The following is a 22,399-nucleotide window of genomic DNA, read 5'->3' as shown; positions in this document are numbered from 1 at the left end:
TGTTTAAAAAGTTAAAAATGTTTCCACTGGGCAGAAGCGGTTCCGGCGTCACCCAGCAAAAGGATTGGGCGAGGAGGTAAAAAAATGCTTGTGGAGCACAAAAGCGTACAGACCTCTGGGTAGTTTCATTTATAATCGAATGATGCCCGCCGGTCACATTTTTTATTCTCTCGAAAAATATATATGTTATCCCACCCACAAAGAGACGCAAAAGGTGCCTGACCGCAGGTGTCTGCGATATTTTCTTCTCCGTCCACGGCGCTTCGAAGCAACCGGCGCGATTTCGCGGCTTAAATTTTTTCCAACTTTGTGACCTTGTATCAGATGTCCCATTTGAACGATTTTTTTTTTTTTTTTTTGCTGAGAGAGTGGATGGTGCACGTTCCACCGTGGGCTATTAAATTTATATGGTCAAGAGAAAAGTATACGAAAAAAAAAAGTCCCGAAAACGCAACAGAGAGCCGTTTTACCGCACGTTTGGAAGGTCATGGCCGCGGCCCTGGATCTCCGACTGTGATGTTCTTTACATGAGCAGAAAGATCATTCTTTTCTCTTTCGTTTGACGTCAAACACATTGCTTTATCTTCAGCCATCATCCCGTAACAATGCCGTGAACACGAAAGGGTAGGGGAAAATTCTCATTTTCGGCACCCTCACCGGCATCGGCACCCTCATAACGGCACCCTCACCGAAAGCAAAAAAAAAAAAAAAAGAAAAAAAATCAGGGGGTGGGGTAGAAGTCCACTCGTTGTACGTCTGTCTGACCCCTGCGAGCGCTGCCCAATGGGGGTGCGAAAAAAAAATTGCGCGCCCTCTGGGACCAAAATAAGCAAACGTTTTATTGCATATCGTGAAAGAGCTATGTCTCAGCTACGTTAGTACGAAACATTGGAAAATTTCAAGATGTCCTTTTTGGGTAAAAACTGCCGCGAAAATGAAAATTTTCCCCTACCCTTCCGTGTTCACGGCATTGTTAGGGGATAATGGCTGAAGATAAAGCAATGTGTTTGACGTCAAACGAAAGAGCAAAGAATGATCTTTCTGCTTATGCAAAGAACATCACAGTCGGAGATCCAGGACCGCGGCCATGACCTTCCAAAGGTGCGGTAAAACGGTTCTCTGTTGCGTTTTCGGGATTTTTTTTTTTCGTATACTTTTCTCTTGACCATATAAATTTAATAGCACACGGAGGAACGTGCACCATCCACTCTCTCAGCAAAAAAAATTTCGTTCAAATGGGACATCTCGTTGAAGAGATACAAGGTCACAAAGTTGGAAAAAATGTAAGCCGCGAAATCGCGCCGGTTGCTTCGAAGCGCCGTGGACGGAGAAGAAAATATCGCAGAGACCTGCGGTCAGGCACCTTTTGCATCTCTTTGTGGGTGGGATAATATATTTTTTTCGAGAGAAATAAAAAATGTGACCGGCGGGCATCATTCGATTATAAATGAAACTACCCCTCTTTCTTTTGTGTTCGTGTTGTCAACGCGGTGCAACCGTGGCTATGAGCGATGGGGAGAGGCATCAGAAAGAGGAGAGACGGATGTATTAGCATGCGTCCTGGTCTGACTTGAGGGGGAGCTGTGCCTATATACATTCCTTCGGAAAGTTTGATGGAAAGCTCAGTGAAAATCTCAGACATCGCAGCCCGTGGAAGCATTCGAACCCACCACCTCCGAGTCTTCAGTTTGACGTCGGAGATAGCACCAAATGAGCTGACGCTATCCACTCGGACATGTCTTGGTCACTCAAAACTCCCTTGGTCCCAACGTACTCAAGCAACGCGCGAAAGTGATGCGTACCTCGGAAAACGGAGGTGAATATAGACGACTTGAGAAAATCCCAGGGAGCTTAGCGCCGCTTTGAACTATGGGGACTTGCTGATAACAAAGGAGGAGAAGGTCTTCCTTCTCTCTCGGCCGATTGTCCACGAAAACGAAACGTGAAGGGCAGTAATTTCCCAGGATGCAACGCGTTCGCAAGGAGCACTGGGATTTTCTGAAATCGTATACATGAGTTACCGCAACTTGTGCGACAATTACGAAAACCTTCGCAACTGATAATTATTATTTCCCGTAGCTCGTCACTTCTTTCAAAAACCTGCGGAGCGTTTTTTAAGCAGGGGACATTCGCGTACCAGCGATCTAATCTGCATTCCTGCTCCGCATCGAACGATGTTCACTGCTGTTAGCACTTGTATCCATTGTCCTTCTTGCTTCGGCACATAACCCAACAGTCTGTCGTTAATTCGCGAGAGAACGAAAGAAGCCGGTGTGCCACAAATAATATATGAGGAAGCACAAATGAAGGAAAGGACAGCAGCAGTATAGCTGAAGAATATAAGTGGAACGCTGGCATTCGAAAAAAAATCAGACATGAGGCCGCTTAAACAAGCACGATAACAAGTGGCGTTTCTGGGCATCCAGTGGAGGACGGCTGTTGGACCAAAATAACACATTCCTGAAATAACTTCCGAGAGTCATCGCTCGATCGAGTGCGAAATAGCGTGTCGATATTACATAATGCAGCTGTAAACGTGCCAAGATGACACGCGGCGAAGGACATAACGGGCGGCGAAATGACTCTCTGAAATTCTACCTTCGATATATGTCAGTGCGAAATAACATGAGCCGCTAACACGGAAAGCCGCTAAAATTGTGCAAAAGAAAAAAAAAAAAACTTGCAGCATTATGACACGTGGTGAAGTAACATCCCGAAATTCCAACAGTAAATCGGATTTTTTCAAATTATTTGCTCGTTACTTCTACAAGAATTCTCTCAGCCACTGTCGTGTTGGGGTGACATCTGGTTTGGCCAGTGCACGGAAAGCACAAGAAACGCGGGTAAATGGTGATCGCGGTGACATATCCTCGTGTGACGTATGTATAGCGGTTCCCAGAAAAATGTGGATGCCATGCCAGTAAACAAGGTTGTGAATCATAAACCACGTAATCGTCCACACCTCGCCTCAAATTTTCGAAAGCGACCTTCCTTCGGGTGTTATGGTTCGTTTTCGCGATCACAGCAGCCTTTGCAGATGATGGTTTTGTCTGTCAAGTGTCAACGCGCTCTCGAACGATGATCCATAGTCAAACCTGTATTTCGTGAGTTTATTTTGGTACTGCATTATTTAGGTAGTACTACAGTATCGACCGATGGGCATTCGTTGATGACTTTTAAAAGTTATAAGTACACGGAATACTGACACAAAGGTGGACGAAAGTTCACGGATCACACGCTCCGGCACATTCCTTCCTCAGGATGAGACGCTATAGTCAGCGAATTGTACCGTATACGGACTTGCAGACATGAGCCTAGAGGTAATCCAGTCACCTGTTTGTAAGTACGTACGGTACCATTCGCTGCTATTGTGTCACTCTGGGGAAGGAATGCACCGGAGCGTGTTCCGTAAACTTTTGTCCAGCACTGTACTGTATAGTGACTGTCTGGTCTGCCACCTAGCAAGGATGTCCCACATGCCAAAAGGCATAGGCCGTCCTGTTTTGTCCATGTATGAAACTAGCGTAACAAAATTATTATTTTAATTCGTGTTGAACTAGGATTTGTTTAACTGTTATTCGTTATTTTGAAACGAGAATTTCGGGAATGAGTTATATCGGCACAAGTGTTTCGGGGGCTTATTTTGGCACCGCGTTATTTCGGTACCCGCCACGGTTTTCAGAGATTTCCATGGTGCGCTTCGTACGATAAACCTTTCATAGCTCTGCCTGCACGACACGGTGTCATGGGACATTAAGTGGCAACACAACGTGTTATGTTCTACACCCACATTTCCTAGTTTTTGCACAAACGCGCACCATGTGCTGCCTGTTGGAGAGGGCAAAAGTACAAAATGAACACAAGAACGAGAGACCGGTGTATCACAAAACAGGAGAGAAAAAAAAAAAAAAGAAGAAGAAGCGGGCGAAGACAATGATTTGAGAGTAGAGCTCTTCCTCGGATGAAAAAAAGACGAAATGTCGGGTATACTCCAGATCGCTAGGAGGCCCGAAACGCTTTTTTCTGTTGTTTTGTTCACACTCACATCCTTGTTCTTGTACTCTTGTCTACCAGGCAGCCCATGGAAATTCAAGGAGTCGCAGCATAAAAAGGGACGATGAAATGACACTGACGAAAATGTGCTACACTGCATGCCACCGAGAGGGAAGAAGGAACATACATCGCAGGGGGTGTCTGTTTGCATAACATCATTCCCCACCTACAGGGGGTTTCAACGCACATAAGACGGAAGCACCTTGAAGCATAACGCCATCTTTTGATGCACGAAAAAAAAAAAAAAAAAAATCTAGCACGCAAACTTATTCAAAGTCCTCCGCCCCCCAACCCCCCATCAAGAAGTCGGTACGTCTATAGGGTATGGCTGTTTAGTAGGCACGTGGGAATATTCGATTTTGTCCGATAGGGAAGCGAACAATTGTTTACTCGAATCTGTTTCCGAATCGAATACGGTACTATACAGGGTGTTCCGACGAGATGCTATCACAGCATAGTAACTCTACGGGCCTGATTTATTTCAACTCCAATTCGGACATCTTCACGATCAACGAGGCCCTCATTAAATAGGCTGTCATCGCCTTGCATTAAGCTTATACGTCCGAGTGGTGCGAGTAAACCTTATGCGCAGGAAATGGGTGGACAACGTGCATGGCGTGCACAAGGCCTTCGATGAAATGCTAGCAGCGGCTTCACGCATGCGAGCGTCCTCCACAATAGCACATAGAGTCGTCCATCACTGTAATCCTGACGGACGACTGCCCTGCTCCAGTTGCTGTCGAAGCACGCGTTCCTTGTACGTTGGGAACTCACGGACGCATCACAAAACACCCTTCTCTCTCTCTCGCAGACGCAAACATTAAAAACAAACAGAAAAGCGCCGAGCTCGTTCGGCTCGGCGAAATATTGGTACAAATTGAAAGAGTTTTTTTTTTTAAATTCCGTGTCAGCGCCGCGACGCAACTGTGGCTATGAGCGGAGTACAGACGTGGACAGATGAAGAGAGGACAGCAGGAAGGAGTGGGGGACAGGGGGGGGGGTGTAGTGTGCCTGGGCCGACTTCAAGGGGAACTGTACTGACATTCGTCTGGAAAGTTTTCGGAAAACCCAGGGAAAACCTCAGACAAAACAGTCGGTGACAGGATTCGAACCCGTGTCACCTCCCAGTCTCGGTGTGGAAAGCAATTATCTTAATGAAAGCGTACGGTCTTGTGTGGCTCCACGAAGTAAGTAGCAGTCGATATCGAAAGAATAAATAAAAGTCGACATTAAGATCTCGAATAGCCGATTGTTCTTCCATTAATGATATTTTCAGTCGAAACACTTTTTTTTTTCTCTCTTTCCGAAATGGGAACATTGTACACGTAAACGTAATGTGACTCCTTATGAAAACATCCGCAATTTTTAGAGATTAGCTCAGCTATCGACAGAAAATGCGGGTGCCATGGAGACAAGATGATTATGAAGCAGGAACCTAGAGTGCAATGAACTCGCCACTGCTATATTTTCTTTTCGCAACGTTTACATCGAGCGCAATAGCGCGGCTGCTATTACCGCCGAAGAATACTGGCCGCCGCTGACTCACTGGCCATCAAGCACGAAAACCGCAGGCGCCCGCAACGGGATTATGTGACTTCGTAGCAGTTTCGATTAAAATGAGTATCAGAATGCAGCTGTACGTGGAACTTCCAATCCTGGATAACGAGCAGAAAAATATGCTTAGCCCACGTGTATTCCCATGCGCAACATTCCTAAAACACTCCAGAGGAGTTTCTTTCTTTTTTTTTTTTTTTTTTTTTTAGGAAACGTCACAACTTTTTGCTGCCACGTTTGCGCAAGTGCTCGAGGCTATGTCTTTTCGTGAACCTTGGGGAATATCCTGCGGCGCAGTCACAAGGTATTCCATAGCACAGGACAGAAGTAGCAGTGGCCGATGTCGTCTGCTAAGTCCGCAGTAATACTGTGTGAATGCTCAACTCGTAACACGCGGCGGAACATATGTGCCCCATGAGTTGCTTTCTTGCCTTTTCTTCCACCAGAAAATTACGCGGAGATGACGTTCGTGCAGATACACGGGATGTGGACACAAAACTTCTCTCGAATCTTTTTTTTTTTGTAGTTGTTGTGTGTTAGCGCTGCGACGCAACTGTGGCAATAAGCGGCGTACAGACGTGGACAGATGGAGAGAGGACAGCAGGAAGGAGTGAAGGACAGGGAGATTAGTGCGCGTCCTAGGCCGACTTCAGGGGCGACTGTGCCGACATTCGCCCTGAAAGTCTTCGGAAAACCCGGGGAAAACCTCAGCGAGCACCAGCTGGTGGTCGGATTCGAACCCATCACCTCCCAGTCTTCAACACGACCTTGGTTAACACCAACGAGCGGGACGCCTTAACCCGCTCGGCCATACCGTTGGTCCATATCTTTTACGTGTAGCGGATTGTCGTGTAACGCCACCTGGAGACCAAACGCGCTCGACCACATCATGACCAACTGAATTATAGAGGCCGTATCATAATCGGCAATTCCTATGTAGAAGCCCCGCTAGGGGCGCTGCACATGGCCCGCGAAATCTCCATCATGATTGGATAGTGGAAATTTTAACGTGCAGAAGCGTGCATACGGACGTAGCAGACGACACCAAAAGCTCCATTAAGAAACGTAGCATGATGGTGACGACCAATTTACAACTTTAACAGGAAGCACGAACGCAACCCCCATGGGACATGCACCACTTGTGCAGAAATCCTAAGGTAGGCGGAAGGACAAGGTATTACAGCAATTCAGGAAGCAATACACGGGCTGATGACTGTAGCTGCCACGAGAATAACAATTATGTTTGCAAACGAAGAGCAACGTGCATCATTTCAAGAAACAACAGGGAAGCTGAAAAACGCACGAACACCACCTTTGGTCTGCACTGTGCTGGACGACGCTTTCGCACTGTTCCCACTAAGATCCTCGTGAGCACATCACACACCGCCACGACGTCGCAAGCAGCCATAGTACCCCACATGTTTCTCGGGGGAGGGGAGGGGGCAGCACAGCAAGCGACAAGCACAGCAACGCGACTAAGCAATAGAACGTAATGCAGTCATTGAGACGTGTGCCTCGTGCTCAACGACACTGCGGCTGCAACACGCGGTCGGAATGACCCGAGCCAAATCGCAGACGAACGACCGTGCTCCGAAAAACGACGCCGAAATCGGAATCGATTTTGCACCTGACTCACGTGAGACACGGCGACAATGGGTCGCCAGTTCAGTCATTGAAAATGTCCGCGTTTTCATCGTCTACGCATATGGCACACACGTAGCGAAACACGCATAAGCGTTGGAAATGTAATTGTAATCGCTACGTCAAAAAAAAAAAAAAAAAAGAAAGAAAAACGCGCTGCAGGGCACACCTGGAACGATAAGAGTTTGAGCTTGTACAGCGCTCTTTTCCAGAACGTCGAATTGAGTAATACTCGGTCTCGGCTACATGAGATCTCAGTGGCTTGAAGGCAGATGATATGCGAAGCAATACAGTTGGCACAGAATGTAGGATCACGACATGCAGGTGGCCAGTGATAAGGGACAAGAAAGGAATATCACGACGCTTCTTTTCATGCTACATTTGACAGCGTAGTAAAAAAAAAAAACGTCTGGGGTATTATAAAGAAAAAAGAGAGAAAGAGTAGCCCGCGAGAGATTATTGCTACGAAAGTTGGGAAAACTTCAGAAACGAAAAATAATCATCTAGGGGTGGTGAAGCTCCCATATCGCCACACCCCTCCCCTCTCTAAACTTCCCCTTCCACTAGAGTCTAAGTGTTGGTAGGCAATTTAGTTAGGCGTACCATAAGTGGCCCTCCAGTTAGCCATTGTACAGCAGTGTTATGTCTCTAGTATTTTCCGTCTGATTATAATATATCTCAAGGTGGACACTGCCTGCGCTGATGGGATGGGTCTCTGAACACGCGGCACGCGCCAGCTATTCTGCGGCCCGACGCCCCATGCCCATCGCCAGAAAGAAGTTACCTTCTCAACAGATTTAATAAAGAACTAGGAATGAAACCGCTTGCGGTGCTGTTCTGGGAAGGTCTTTTCTTATATCTTCAGGCATTGCTTTTACCCTTGCCCGACATAGTGCTGTCCTTTCCATGTTATACAGCATATACGTGTGTGAACACTTCATGTGGCTCATCAACTTCAACGAGTTACGCTCTCACCAACCTCTATTCGCGGGCATGCTGCTAAACTACCTTTGTAACTAATGCGAGGATTAAGAGAGGCTCGTCTTAATTCTCACACTTAGTATACAAGCCTATAGAAGAAGAAGCCTCTCCGGATGTCGTCTGCGGGAAATTAGAAAATAAAAGAGAAAGAGCAGAAAATATATGCAGCCTGAACTAGCATTTCATTCAGTGATGTACGTACAAGGCTCACGACCAATTTTTTAAGGGTCATACTAAAGTAGCAAAGGAGGATTCAACGAAGTCAATAGAGTAACGTGCTCTTTCTCTCTTCTTTTTAAAGTTGAAACTGTAAGCAAAGGCAACAATACAATGTGTACATAGCAGATAATTTCAGTGCTTCTGAAGACTGTCACAATTGCTTCTGAAGAAGTAAGTGTTTCTCTCGAATCATTTTTCATATTTTCAGTACTCGAATCGGAAAGGCAGCTTACTTATTTCTCTTCGTACGTCAAGTGGAGTTTTTCAGTAATAAGTTGTATACACACACAGGCCCCACTCCTGTCTTTGTATATGCTTTTATTTGGTGGTATGTTGGGCTATTTTATGGTAACTACGGTCATTCTACTTTTATGCGGCCTTCCAAGGTACAGTATAAGGTCGTTGCGGCCCGCGACTCGAGTTTGAGGCCCCAGATCTAGGGGACCTCCATGCAAACAGTTGAAAGTTGGTTCGCCACAGAATTCTATGGCAAAGTCAAAGTATCTGCCTCAGTGATAGCAGATTCTGGCTACTGTATGTGGCAGGGCATCTACAACAGAAACTCACAGTGCAGGCTGATATGCGGAACAGCAACAAGGCAGAGTTGAAGGAAACAGCATTCACCATCTGACATAACCCTTAGAGCAACTTTCGATAACCAAGAATCTCGCAACAACACGACCTCGTGCTAGAGTACCGGAAATCGCGATGAAGGATTGCGAAATATGCATTGCACATGTCCGGTAATAGCACAGCATAAGTGCTTTCAAGCTGGTAGCCAAACTTCGGGACAAAAACCTGAATGCGGGTACCGTCTGCTTTTCACCTAATTTTTCATATTCAGCGCATGGGAAAACATGCGTGGTGACCCTTCTCGCTGCCTGTTTACTAATGTATGCTCAAATTCCATCCGAAACATTACATTGTATACAGTGAACTGGATATTACTGCGAGACGATTGTCTAACGCTGAAATATGTGCGCAGCAGTTTATCAATCACAACGTAGCACATATCCCGCTCGTTACCATTATCTAAATGAAAAGGAACAAAACGGCACAAATGTGTTTCTGCAAGGCAGGTTAGCATAGCACACACACTTGACGACAACCGCGCGCTAGCAAGCAGGGGAAGAGTATACACTTCTTTTTAAACGACAAACGAATTCCTGGCGTCCAGCCCAACCACAAAACACATTCCAGAGTGCCGACCTCCAGACGACTGCCAAAATAGCGACCAAGCAAGCACAAAAGCCGTCTCAACGTCGGTTCCAAGACTCCGGGTCTGTCAAATCGGGTTCTTCGCATGCCTTGCGGTCCGAACCACTATTTTCATTTTTTCTCCTCCTTCGCGTTCATTCACACCACGCCGGTCATTCCACAACAATGAATAGGCCCGCTTTCGTCGTAACGCGGAAGCACTCAAAATGATGAGTGCGCGATCAATTTACCTGTGTTGTAGCGACGACATTACACGCGGCTTTGGTTACGACTCTTCGGGAAGGCCGCGCAGCTTTTATCCTCCGACATTTCGAAACTCCGGAGAGTCATGCCAGTGGATGCGCCCACAACATATGATACATGCATGCGATAGCGTAAGCCGATGTGATTTCATCGCCCTGCAGTGGGCCAGCGGCGGTACAGAAGAATCAGGACGCCACTTGTGAAGCAAAATGCATGCATCGTGTGCTGGGTGGTCACTGGTCATGGGAAGCGGCAAATAGTTACTGCTGAAGGAGCCGCAAAATTCAGGGGGGCGACGGGGTTTCCAAATTTGGTTGGCGCAATTCCTTTGCTCGATGATGGCACAAGCACGGTGTGCATTTGATGTGGACTGCGCAGAATCGCCCCCGAGCAACACGATTAGTAGATAATGACCAATGTACTCACGCTCATGCACTGGAGAGCGAGCTCGCTCCACCCGGACGGCATTTTTATGCAGAAACAGCGAGGGAAATGGCACAAACGTGCTAATCCAGACCCATTGGCCAGTCTCCTTGCCTCCGCCGGCGTCGCCTCATCGTCTTTGACGAGAGCACAACGCAATACCACACCATACACCACAAAGCACAGCGGCCGCACGAGCAATCACAATCATACAAACATTCTGTCGAGAAACCATAAATCGCTTGCCAAGAGAACACACTCGAAGCCAAAACGAAATGTAAATAATCTACTGCCAAAGTCCCCACGCGCCGCAACGCGCCGCCACATGCAACTATACACAAACAAAAACAAAAAAGCGAACCACGACCGGTCGCGTGGCGCCATCTGTCATTCGGAAATGTAAACTTATGAATCGTCGTGCGCGCGTCGGAGTCGTCTGCTTGCACACACTGCTGTAGACCCGACGACGCGACCGTCACGTATGAGTTACTTCCACAGGTGGGGTCTTATTTACTTCAGCGTGTCCGCCGCGTGATTCTTGCGTATGATTCACAAATTAGGAATGCTGGCGTATTCATTTCGTTATCTTTTTCTATAGGAAACGTTGCGAAATGCAGACGCATATATTAGTACGCATAGACGGACAGAAATGTTATCCAGATTGCAAATACGATCAACCAACAGCTTAGTACGCTCGATCTCCAGCATATTCCATGAACGTACCAGACTTGCCAAAAAAATGTTTCAACGCCACCATGCACGCTGAAGAGTGTTTTCGCGTACACCCGCTAGAAGCCGCCACCAACGTTTCAACGCTAAGCTGGCTAAGGCTAAGCTTCGTCCATCAGTGATCAGCCGTCAGTCCAGCAAGCAAGAAGAACATAAGCCTTGGCAATAACTCAAAGTGGATATTGATTTAAGAAAGCTTATCGTCAGTTGGTCTCCGATTTATCGAGAGGTTGAAACACACAACATAGGAAAGCGTTCGAATTTTCTCCAACTTCAAGGGTCGAACCTCCTAAAGTGCGTTGGACACAATATTTAGCTACCGCCAGATCGCATTCCAACATCCTTAATACACATTTACGCTGACGGCTTTGACGTGTTATAAACTCACGAATGTGAGGCCCTGTTTAATAGTGGGGTGGTGTAATATACACACGAGGAATTTGAGAGGGCGCAGACAAAAAACTGCATCAATCACACCAATGGGCTTTCACACATTGTGAGGAATGCCGTACTGGCGCGTTCGGTGGTTGGGCGTTTGTCACTCTTCATTGAATCTTTACTGCTGCGTGCAATAGACGAAAATGACTGGAAAGGTTATCGTAGACACCACGATGGCGATATTAAATTTGTGCCGCGTATCTTATTCCCCAATCTCGGGGCTTCGAGTCGGGTGTTCGGCGTTGCCAGTCCGTCTGATTCCTCGACATTTCCTTTGAAGTGCCTTCCAAGGGGACTCCATAGCTATGACTCAGTCAACAGCAGAGACCTTGCACGTATAGTGCTCGACTAGAGTAACAATGCAGTGGGGCAGCCAATGTAAAGCGCTGTCGTGCGTTAGGCGGCACGCAGCGGAAACCGGAAGAAGCCAGGGCCACAAACCATGACCGGACGGCTGGGCGTTCTTTTCGCATATGACACGCGCACATGGAGTACAAAGAAAGGGGTTGGTATTTTGTTCTACGATTGGCCAGGATCTTTGTTTACTTGCTGTTGCGTATTCCCCCCTTTTTCTCCGTGCCTTCCCATTTTGCCTAACCCTTCCGTACCTCACTAGCTATTCATCCCTCGGGTTGTTCACTCACCCCGGACTGCACGAAGTCCCATTTCGCCTAATGTACGTGGCTTGCAGTCCCGTTTCGCCTGGTGATATATGTCACGTGAAGAAAGGAAGCGGTTCCTTGGCACAGGCACACAGCCAAAAATGCACAAACATGGCAGGAAAGGCACGTCATACAAATGTACTTCCATGTGTTCGCAAAGGAACAATAACGCAGACAGGACAGGACACATTCGTGTAGATTATTCGCGTTTGAGCTTGATTAGGGAATTTTCCTGCGCAAAGGTATCTGGGACAATGCTGCGCCGCACTCTAATTATCAGATTATTCGAGATACATTTCTGTGCCTCGCTGTACTTGCCAGATGCCTTTTTAGCTATGCACCTTCATCCGCATATTTTTGGCTATGTATTCTTATAAACAGGAACACTCGTGTGTGGATTTATGTGGTTGTGAGAATAGACTTTGTGTTTGTGAGCAAAGAAGGGAAACTCGCATAGAGGGCGCTGCCCGTCTTTCTGCCGGGACGATAAGTGGCCAGGGTAAGAAGAAGCAGAGGGAACCATAATAGAAATTTGCCACTGGGAGTTGAACCCTGTTTGTTGGATTCATCGCAAAGCAATGATCGATAGAAAAAAAGCTACCGGGACGAAAAGTGGGCAGGGTAAGAAGAAGCAGAGAGAACCATACATACATATCATGGTAGATACTGTCTTAAAAACCGGGAAGAGAAGTGCTTATGAAAAGACACGATGGATACAGGTTATAACAAAAGTGTTTAGTCAAGATGCATTAACTGCAACGCATTCAGTGCCATCATTCAATTGGACTGAATGTCCCACAGCATGGAGCAGTGTGTTGTAGTCTGGAATTTTCTTCGGAAGGGGGCCGCGACCTCCGCACGAGAGGCGGGGTAGCGGTGCAACTAAAAGAAAAGGAAGGGAAAAAAACTGGCTGACCAAAGTCAACGTGAACAACGCGTGTTGACTAGAAAAGTGCCTGCGCAAAAATTACCGCCCGGAGCTGAGTCTGTATGTTGACAAACGACTGCTCAAATAACAGGATGCAAGCGGACTGGAGACTACTATGAACTACACACTCTAAGAAAAAAAGGAGTAAAATGGGGAGTAATTGCAGCTTTTAGTCCCCTAGACAGTAATAACTTCCCATTTTGGTCCCCTAACCCCGACATTTACTCCCCAGGACTGCAAATTGTCAGTGAACTTCGCGAATGGTCTTCTGAATAAGGCTGTACTACTCAGCCAAGTTAGCAATTTTCAACTCCTACAGAGTAAGAAACAGTTAGCGCTTTTTTCTTCGCAAATTGTGTCCTATGTAAGTCGTAAGATTTTATATGACTCGACAGATCACTGTTGGCTGTTTGATTCGAAGTATTTTCATACACGCACACGAATTGTGTTCCTGAGACTCTTAGAACAGAACGTGAAATGCAGTCTCCACTCTGTGACATTCATTTACTCCCGTGCATTTACTCCCGAAAGGGACCATTTTTGTGGCAATGCATTTACTCCCCAAAAAGGAGTAAAATTACTCCTTTTTTCTTAGAGTGTAGAATGGTTAGAAAAATGGCCGCAAGACGCTTCCCATACCTCGAAGAGACCTTGCGAAGTCCTTTGGGCGCTACAAAGCAATGTTTTTAAACGCTACATTAGCGTACAATGCAGTTATCTGAGTTGCACGAAAAACGTGAGTGTGCCAGTGATCTCATGTGGTAGTAGAATGTCCCATTCCGGATAAAGTCTGTATACAGGGGAACAATATATTTTTATCTTAAACATCCACCCATCCATAAATTACAGAAAACGTTTTATTGCTTAACCGTTATTAGTTTCGTTATTAGTGACATCGCACGCGCACACCTTGATTTGGAAATGTAAGGGGTCCTTGCAAGAGGCTATACGAAAGATGTCGACAGCATTTCATGCAAATGTCAACCCCTAACGGTGCAGGACGGGACTCCCACTTGCTGGCAGTCCCGTTTCCCATCCCACCTCTTTAATCCGGTAACTCGGATTAGGCGAAATGGGACGTAGCCCTTTTGCTGTTAGCTCCAGAGGTGTGTGTGTGTGGGGGGGGGGGGGGGGGTGCACCGGTAATGGATTATATTTGGGTAATGAGTGGGGCCCGGAAATTTAGGCACTAAAAACTATGGAAATAGGCAGGCATTTAGGCCCTTAAAAATACCAAAATATTCAATAACGTGCAAAAATAGGCACGTTAATCTGGTGCGCTCTTTGGTTTTGTTGGTGTTCCAGAATGCCCCATCAAGGAAAACTTGCTCGTTTAGAGGCTACGATACCATACAAGCTTTGACGTCTGGTACACGAATGCTGAGGCACGCTATATCGAATAATACTTTTAGTTCTCTGCCCTTGAAAGGCTCAGAGAAGTCACATCTTTTGATCAAATGTACATGAACCCCTTCTAGCAAACCAAGGTACTGAAGGAAACCAAACGCAAAAACGGAACAAAAGGCGCAAACACGCGCAGAAGCATAATGCAGCACTCAGCATGAGCCTGAAAGGCGCAGTCGCACTCACACATCTAAAAAGGCTGTTATGGCATCTAAAAATGTTAAAAAAGACTACAATTCAACAGAGTCGATAAAAAGGCAGGCAACCCAGAAAAGGTCGCATTTAAGCGTTTATAGGCATTTCTAGGCAAATGCCTAAAAATCCGGGCCCTAGTAATGAGTAATGGTAACCTAACCTCCCACGAACCCCCCCCCCCCCACCCCCACCCCCCTTACTCCTTCAGTTTCTCGCCTGTTATACAATGTTCCCTCACCCAGCCTGAGTCTTTCCATAGTCCTCGAATGTGTAATATATGTTCCCTCCATGGCATGAAGTAATCTATGTCCTCTAATTATCGTATTGCACTGTGCCTGTGTTTCGGTATTTTGGGTTGCCTATATGTTGTTTTGTACTGTATTTGTCCTCACATGATCGTTCCTCTCTTCTTAAATTTTGTATTTTTTCTGAGACTCGTACGTGTTTTGCCGTCATTTAGATTATACTTCGTTGTTCTGTTGCTCTACTGTCTCGCATCATATCTAATTTTATGCTGCGTATAGTTTATGCTTTTAATGTTCTTTTTTGTTATCCCACAGCACTAAATTATTTATGCATGTTATGTCGACGCAATTCTTATAACGTCTGAACTGCCAGTCTACTTTTTCGTATATTATACTTAAGTTTATTGCATTTTCTGTGTAACCTTTTATGTCAATGTATAGAGCCGCTAGTTGACGTTGTAACTGACACGGGGTTCCATACTGGCTTGCTAGGGACCCCCCGCCTGTATATTACGATTTGTGCTACCTGCAAAAATGAAATAAACAAATACTCGAAAGTAATGGCATTAGTAGGGCGTCACTTCTGAGAAAGGAATGAGTAATGGTAGTGCATTACAAAATAAAAGTAATTTCCTTACCTCTGGTTAGCGCTTCTACACAGTTAGTATACCGTGCAGAAATGTTCGTCGTGAGACAAATAATGCGGCGTGGATGACAGAACATGAGAAACGGGAATATACGCCCGCATGACCTCTTCTCAAGACAGCACTGATATTTACGAAGGGGCAACAGATATGGGTGTACTTATGTGCATGCTCATTCTCGTAGCCCTTGCAGGTCGGGATGTGTGGTCCGTGTGAGTGACCACTGTGGTTGCAATTGCAATTACTTCCAAAACGTAATTTTTACAGGTCTGGGTTCGACCTTCGGCATAATCGCATGCACCGCTCATTTTGACCCGTAATTATATTATTTTCCACGTTAACGGTTCTCTAAATAACATACTGCAGCGAACGAACGCGGAAACCAAACTTCGCCCAACTTGCATCATGGTGGCAGTCTCGCACGATAACTTCGTTCTTCCTTCGTTCATTGTTCACGCCTCAAAACTCGCACACACGTCATATGTCAGCTTCATTTTGGCGGGCAACAGTGTCGCCGATGTATCCATAGGCGTGCAATTTAGTCTTGCTGCCGTGCCTCACTAGCAATGCGGAGTTGGTGTGTACTTCGGCGCAGTGCTGCACGCTATTTTCAATTTTGAATAACTATGAGCGTGACTGGGACGAAAATTATGGCGGTAGAGTACCTGAGGGCTAACGCTATTGAATGAGCTTATTTTATGAGATTGCGCCTCCACTGCCTTCGGATACCTTTGAAAACAAGATTGTCCAAGTTCAAAACGAGCAAAGCCGCCGCCGCCGCCGCCGAAGAGGAATTCGCACACAATCACTTCTTGTGGACGCAGCCTTGAAGGCCTACAAGGCTGCTTTGATTCAGCCAGGGAAGAAATAGAGCGACCAACGCGACCGAGACAAAAACCGAGAAAGGAAAGAAAGAAGGTCATCTAACGGACGGACCGGTCTGTTTACCTCGCGTGCTCTTAGGTAGCGTTTCACGCTGTGGCGTGAACGGGAGAAAGGGCGGGGGCTCACCTCTCGAGGATGATGGATACACAGTGCAGTCGTTTCTTCCACGAGCAGATTGTCGTGGGAGATACTCTGGCGAATACGATGGAAATTAACGGAGCTCAGGCTGACACAAAGAGCGTCCGACGGCTAAAATCGGGGCAGGACTGTTTTCTTTTTTTTTAGATTATTGTGAGCTGTCATTTTACGTTACGTCTTTCACGTTACGCTTTGACTGGCAACGCGTGCATGCTATCGGAAAAACACACACACACCAAAAAAAGAAAAGGAGTTGGTTCCCTCGGAGACATGTTTTGGGCGTAGAATATACCTATAGGTGGTTTTTAATTGAAATTCTTTAGTTTTTTTTTTCTTCCGTGTTAGCGCCGCGAAGCTATTGTGGCTATGAGCGGCGTACAGATGTGGACAGATGGAGAGAGGACAGCAGGAAGGAGTGGGGGACAAGGGGAGGGCTAGTATGAGTCCCGGGCCGAACTCAATGGGAACTGTGCCGACATTCGTCTGGAAAGCCTTCGGAAAACCCAGGGAAAACCTCAGACAGTACAGCCGGTGGTAGGATTCGAACCCATCACCTCCCAGTCTTCAGCAAGACCTTGGCCACGACCAACGAGCGGGGCGCCTTAACGCGTTGGGCCATGCCGCTGGTTTTAGTTTTAATTAACTAAAAGTTAAACTAAATCTAACTCCAATCCACACCGTAACGTCACCGTAACGTCAAACGATTGGAAAGGCGTACAACGTAGCGCGTTTCATGCGTTGTCCCTTCACGCGTTACCTTTAACATGCGGAGACATTTTTCAAAAAAAAAAATAATACAATTAAGATACAATAGGTTCCCTGCTTGCAGCACTTGCGTTCTCTGCTCGATAGAATATTTCAAGCGAAAAAAATACGTTTCGCTTCCTGCAAAGCACTGTGACTGAATGGAGAACAACACTCTATATTAGCAATCTTTCACCCTATATTTTATGTGACGTTTTCTTCTACGTTATTGAATCTACCGAAACGCTGCGTAGAACAAAATGTAGGGTGTCGAGTGACGGGGGTGCTCCCCCGAGAGTTCCCTCTCGGCGAAGAAGCGAACATAACAAAAGCGGCAAACGGTTGTTACTTGAGAACATCAATGCATCTTCCCTACAAAAAGAAGAAGGGAAAAAGAAAAAAAAAGGAATGTGCTGCTGCCCGTCGACAACAGATTCTTTTCGGCCGAGACTGAAGCGCCACTAGGGGCTAAATCTCGCGTCTTTAGAACCCACCGAATCTATGCCATTGCAGTCTACGCGTCTCACACTGTATATTCTCACAAAATATTGTTTCCCTACGTGACGCTGAAGTACCACAAAAATTTTTTTTTTCGTTGAACGTAAGAAGAGGAGGCAAGGAAGCTGGTGTGTACGATTGAACGGAAACATCTGGTCGTCGGTTTTCGTACCGTCCTGTTTTCGTCCCCACGTTGCTCCTCAGACTCATATGTTTCCGTTCAATTTTTAGTCTTGAGAAGTATGACGTCATAAGGTGCCCAATCTATCAACGCACCTGGCAACATTGGACTTCGAAGCTCGATGTCCGTCTCCTTGTACAGGACGATGGTCTTCCTCTACACGAGTCCTGACCGGCGATGATGGAATGTCCCAGCGAGCAGATGTGCGTGGCCTCACGGTAGGACGGTGCCGGTTGAACCTGCTGCCAGGCGCAGTAGCGCGCGGCAGCAGAGGCCCGTCGTCGTCGTCCACGGGCCGCCACATCACTCCCCCCCTCAGACGCGGAGCGGTGCATGCGGTTGAGGTCCGCGTCGATACCATGAAGAGGAGAATGACGACGACTCGTGGATGGTGGACGACTGGACACGCTGCTTGTGATTGTGGCTGTTGATGCAGCAGCAGCAGCGGCATGGCGGGTACAAGAGCGCTGCGATCCGTGCGGGTCCCAGAGATGAGGTGTGAGTGCTGAGTGGTTGGGTGCTTGAGTGGTTGCTGATTGTGTTGAGTGGCTGCCGATTGTGTTGAGTGGCTACCGATTGCGTTGAGTGATCGTTGCTGAGCGTTGATTGTTGCTGAGTGAGTGCGTTGAGTAATTGTTGCTGAGTGGGCGACAGTACCGCGACCGGTACAAGAGCGTGAACGCTGGTTGTCGCCAGAGAAGTGCCGGGGAGGACCATCGAGAAACAGGTGGAGGTCGTGAGTTCGCTGTGATCTCCCTGCGGGTCCTCGGTGGAACAGTGGCCCTGGTGCGACTTGCCTGCCAGAAGGTGGTTCGCTGCTGGATCGCCGAAAAATTTAGGATGATGAATGGCCGAATTACGCCGAACATGGTGTTGTTTGTTCGGGTCACCAAATGTAGAGGACGATGGTCTTCCTCTACACGAGTCCTGACCGGCGATGATGGAATGTCCCAGCGGGCAGATGTGCGTGGCCTCACGCTAGGACTTTGCCGGTAGAACTGGCTGCCAGGCGTAGCAGCGCGCGGCAGCAGAGGCGCGTCGTCGTCGTCCACGGGCCGCCACATCCTCACCGCAGCTGCTGACAGTCTTCTAACGTGGCGCGGAGAGCGGAGACACGCGCTGTTGCCAAGAGACAGACGCCTGGGTTCACGGTGACGTCACCTACTCTTGGAGATTTCGAAACTATGAACTTTTGCGGCTTCTTTCGAAAATTCGAGGAAGCGCATTTATACGTTGCGTACTCAGTCTTTCACCGATGTTGATTTATGACGATGCGCCTTTCTGTTATTTCGCTTTCTACGCCGGTAGCATCCCTAGCGGTACCCGTCATACCTATGTTGGCATCGGTACAGCCCATTCGAAATCCACGGCGAGCAAAGCAGCTCGCTTACAGCGATTTTTTTATTTTTATTTAGTTTTGATCGATTGAATGCGTCGTCGTGCGCCACCAAAAGTTCGATCGTCCGGAAGGCAAGCAACGCATGATGCACCGGTAAGGTTTGACGCCACTTGGGGCACGTGGTTGTTCTAGGTATAATTATCTTCGTTCAATATTTAATTGTCCAATAAAAATATCAAGATGCGTCGCAACGCGAGGGTGTCAAACGGAACATGCAGACGCAACTTTCCGGAACCCTACACCATCCGCTTTTTTCGTTATTGTCTCCGGTACGTAACTTAGTTGCGGCGTTTTGTGGCGAATTTGGAACCATGCCAACCCGCCCGTCTTTCAACTCTCAGTGCCCGAGGTGTCAGCGACAACTCCCGCACGTGGTACGCGTATACTTTCGAGGGAAAGAATCGTTCATAAAAAGGGACACGCAGCAACGAAAACACACATAACTGAAGGGAGAGAAATCAACTGTACGCCGAAAACACCTGCCTCTGCTCGTCGCTCTTTTTGGGCGTTCAGAGGGGCAGTACAAGGTTCCCGCTGGCAAGGAGAAAAAGAAATAAGAAAAAAAGAAAAGAGCCCGAAAAGCAGACTTCACGACGCCAGTCACACCCATGCTTTGTTTCGTACAGTAATTATTTCTTCCTTTCCTTCGGGAGAAGTGTGTACACACAGCTGGCAAGGGCATTCACTTCATATTTGTTCTCAGGTTCCGTCACCACGTCAGGGTTACCGCGGGGAAGACAAAACTACCGCAATAGCAAGTACAAAGCGAAAACAGTGGACGGTACGGAGAGAGAGAAAGAGAGAGACTCATTTTACTGTTTCGAGGGCAGTTGCCTGAAAAGAGTTATATCTCACGGCTGTCATCGTGCCAGTTTAGCGGAGAGGCGTGCGAAATCGCTCAAGTTGTTTTCGCGTTAGCGCTTTGTTGCCGCTGTTTACACAAGTAGCGTTTTGCTTGCCCTCGTACGTTGTGACGCTACCCAAAAGACGGAACCAGTTCTCTTCAGCGCGTACGATGTAGAAGCACCGATACTGGACATGCGGTACAGTCCAAACTCGATTGGCGTCAGCGTTACGGCCTCTACGCTTCGATTAACATAGGCTAGAGGTATTTGACGGCCCTGGCCTAAATAGCTTAACTCTTACAAACAGTCCATTTTGTCCACTTCTGCTGACTGTAGCTAACTGATTTTGTACTTGTATCACTACGTGGCTGCCGGAGCATTCATCTTTTAACTATGCACGTTTAATACTTCCTTTCCTTTATTGGTAATCTGTATATGGCACAGCGCTCTACTCGTATAACGTATCTTCAGGTCGCACAATTAGCGAACTTGACTAAATAGTTCAGATGGAACGAATCCAGAATTTTCCGAATCCAAGGAATTTGCTGCGAATCCACGAATCTTACGAATCTCGAACCTTCCGAATCAAACAGCAACTTTCTTTGAAGATGATGACTGGCGAGTTTCATCGCCACAGGCGATACTCTATCCCGTTGCTGGTGGTGATGTGGGGAATGAAACAATGATCCCCTTCACAATAAGGCTCAAATGCAATTTCTTCACAATCCTTTCTTAACAAAGAGTTGCAAAAGCCAGGGGAAAAACACTTCGACTGAAAAGTGGTTTAAAGCAGAATTTGATACAACGAAAGCTAGCCAAGGCAGACTATATTTAAGGACAAATAAACTTTTCCTGAGTTGTTTGATTTCATGAGAATTTGTTATCTTTGTTTAACGAAAATCAAATTAAATAATAGTTCACTCTCAGGAGGAAACATACCCATATACTTTTTCTTAAATGTAAGTTTTTTACTTAACACGTTCATCGACTACAGCAAATACATAAACTTTCTCGAGTTAAATTCTTTCCATACAACTAAGAAACAATCAAAATAGAAAACCATGTCACTGTTCAACTTGTAATGTAAGAGTTCCTGCCTGAACTCTTCCAGTCCAGAGCGGTCTAAACAAACAAGGAAACACAGCTGAAGGTTTTAATTAATGGGAGAACTGATGTTCTGAGACTGGGGCTTTCATCGTTAATTAATGGGCCCGCGTTCCGCAGGCCAATCGGGTAGGCGATTTCAGATATTGCCCTTGTGTTCCGCACGGGGGCCCTTCGTCGCCCAAGTCACGCGCATCGCGCAATGCGTCGTGGGAAATGGTTTGCATTTGTGCTTGCCTGCCTGTTGCTCGAAGGGAGGAGGGAAAACCGAAACCGTTTGCGCTCTTCTTCTGTCTGACTCACGAAAACTAAATCCCAAGGTGCAGTGGGGCATTCCCAACACGGCGCTCTCTGGCGGGCCATCCATGCAATTTCTGAAATCGTCTATTTTAAGAAGAAACAAACAAAAGTGGTTGGTGGACTCGAAAGATTCGATTCGCCGTTTTGGGCATTGAAATTCAGATTCCCGAATCCCGAATCCCTGCCTAGGATTCGCGGATTCGGTTGGCCCATCCCTACTAAATGCGAAACACAAGAATCTTTCCGTTTTTATCGCAGCGGCGCGCCGGTGAACTGTAGAACAGCAGACTGTATCGTTCTCCGTGCAAAGTTGCGGACGACTTGTGACCCCTGCCACTTGCACGTTGGAGTGAGACAGCCCATTCAAGTTTGAAAAGTTTCGTTCGCGTAGAAAGTGTGATAGACGACCAATAAGTGCATACATACCTTATACGTAAAAGGTCATGGTGCAAAGGCTGCTGTTGAGCCTTACAAAATGCTGGTTGGTCATAATAGCACCGGAAGGTAATCCAGGGGGTAAATCCTGCCTGGAAGATAAAGGATACTCTCATAAATACCGAAGAACGTAATCGCAATTTAATTATATGTCAACAGGAATCATTAACTCTATACAAGAGCTGATACTGCTGTCAAAAGGGCGTTTCAGCGATTCTTGAAATGAATGACGATTGAACTGAATGGTATCAGGCGCTGCTACACGGCTTTGAATTGGCATGAACTCGGATGGT

General features: G+C 46.8%; 1 protein-coding gene across 3 annotated transcripts in view; it reads right to left on the bottom strand.

The window, feature by feature from the left end:
* The window catches only part of LOC135385411 (uncharacterized), a 144,533-nt gene that overhangs the window by 71,291 nt on the left and 50,843 nt on the right, over nucleotides 1–22,399 (bottom strand). For 2 of the 3 annotated variants that reach the window (XM_064614713.1, XM_064614712.1), the window contains one exon: nucleotides 22,098–22,198. Coding sequence is in view for 1 of the 3 variants with exons in the window: in XM_064614711.1 (XP_064470781.1) it covers nucleotides 10,336–10,377 (42 nt within the window). In the remaining 2 variants the exon portion in view is untranslated. Of the gene's footprint in view, nucleotides 1–10,335; nucleotides 10,608–22,097; nucleotides 22,199–22,399 lie in introns of those variants that run through there. The other variant, XM_064614711.1, reaches the window with a different exon arrangement.

The sequence above is a fragment of the Ornithodoros turicata genome, chromosome 2 (genome assembly GCF_037126465.1).
Source record: "Ornithodoros turicata isolate Travis chromosome 2, ASM3712646v1, whole genome shotgun sequence".
Lineage (NCBI taxonomy): Eukaryota > Metazoa > Arthropoda > Arachnida > Ixodida > Argasidae > Ornithodoros > Ornithodoros turicata.
Note: the sequence above shows the minus strand (reverse complement) of the source record. Positions and strands in the feature narration are given on the sequence as shown.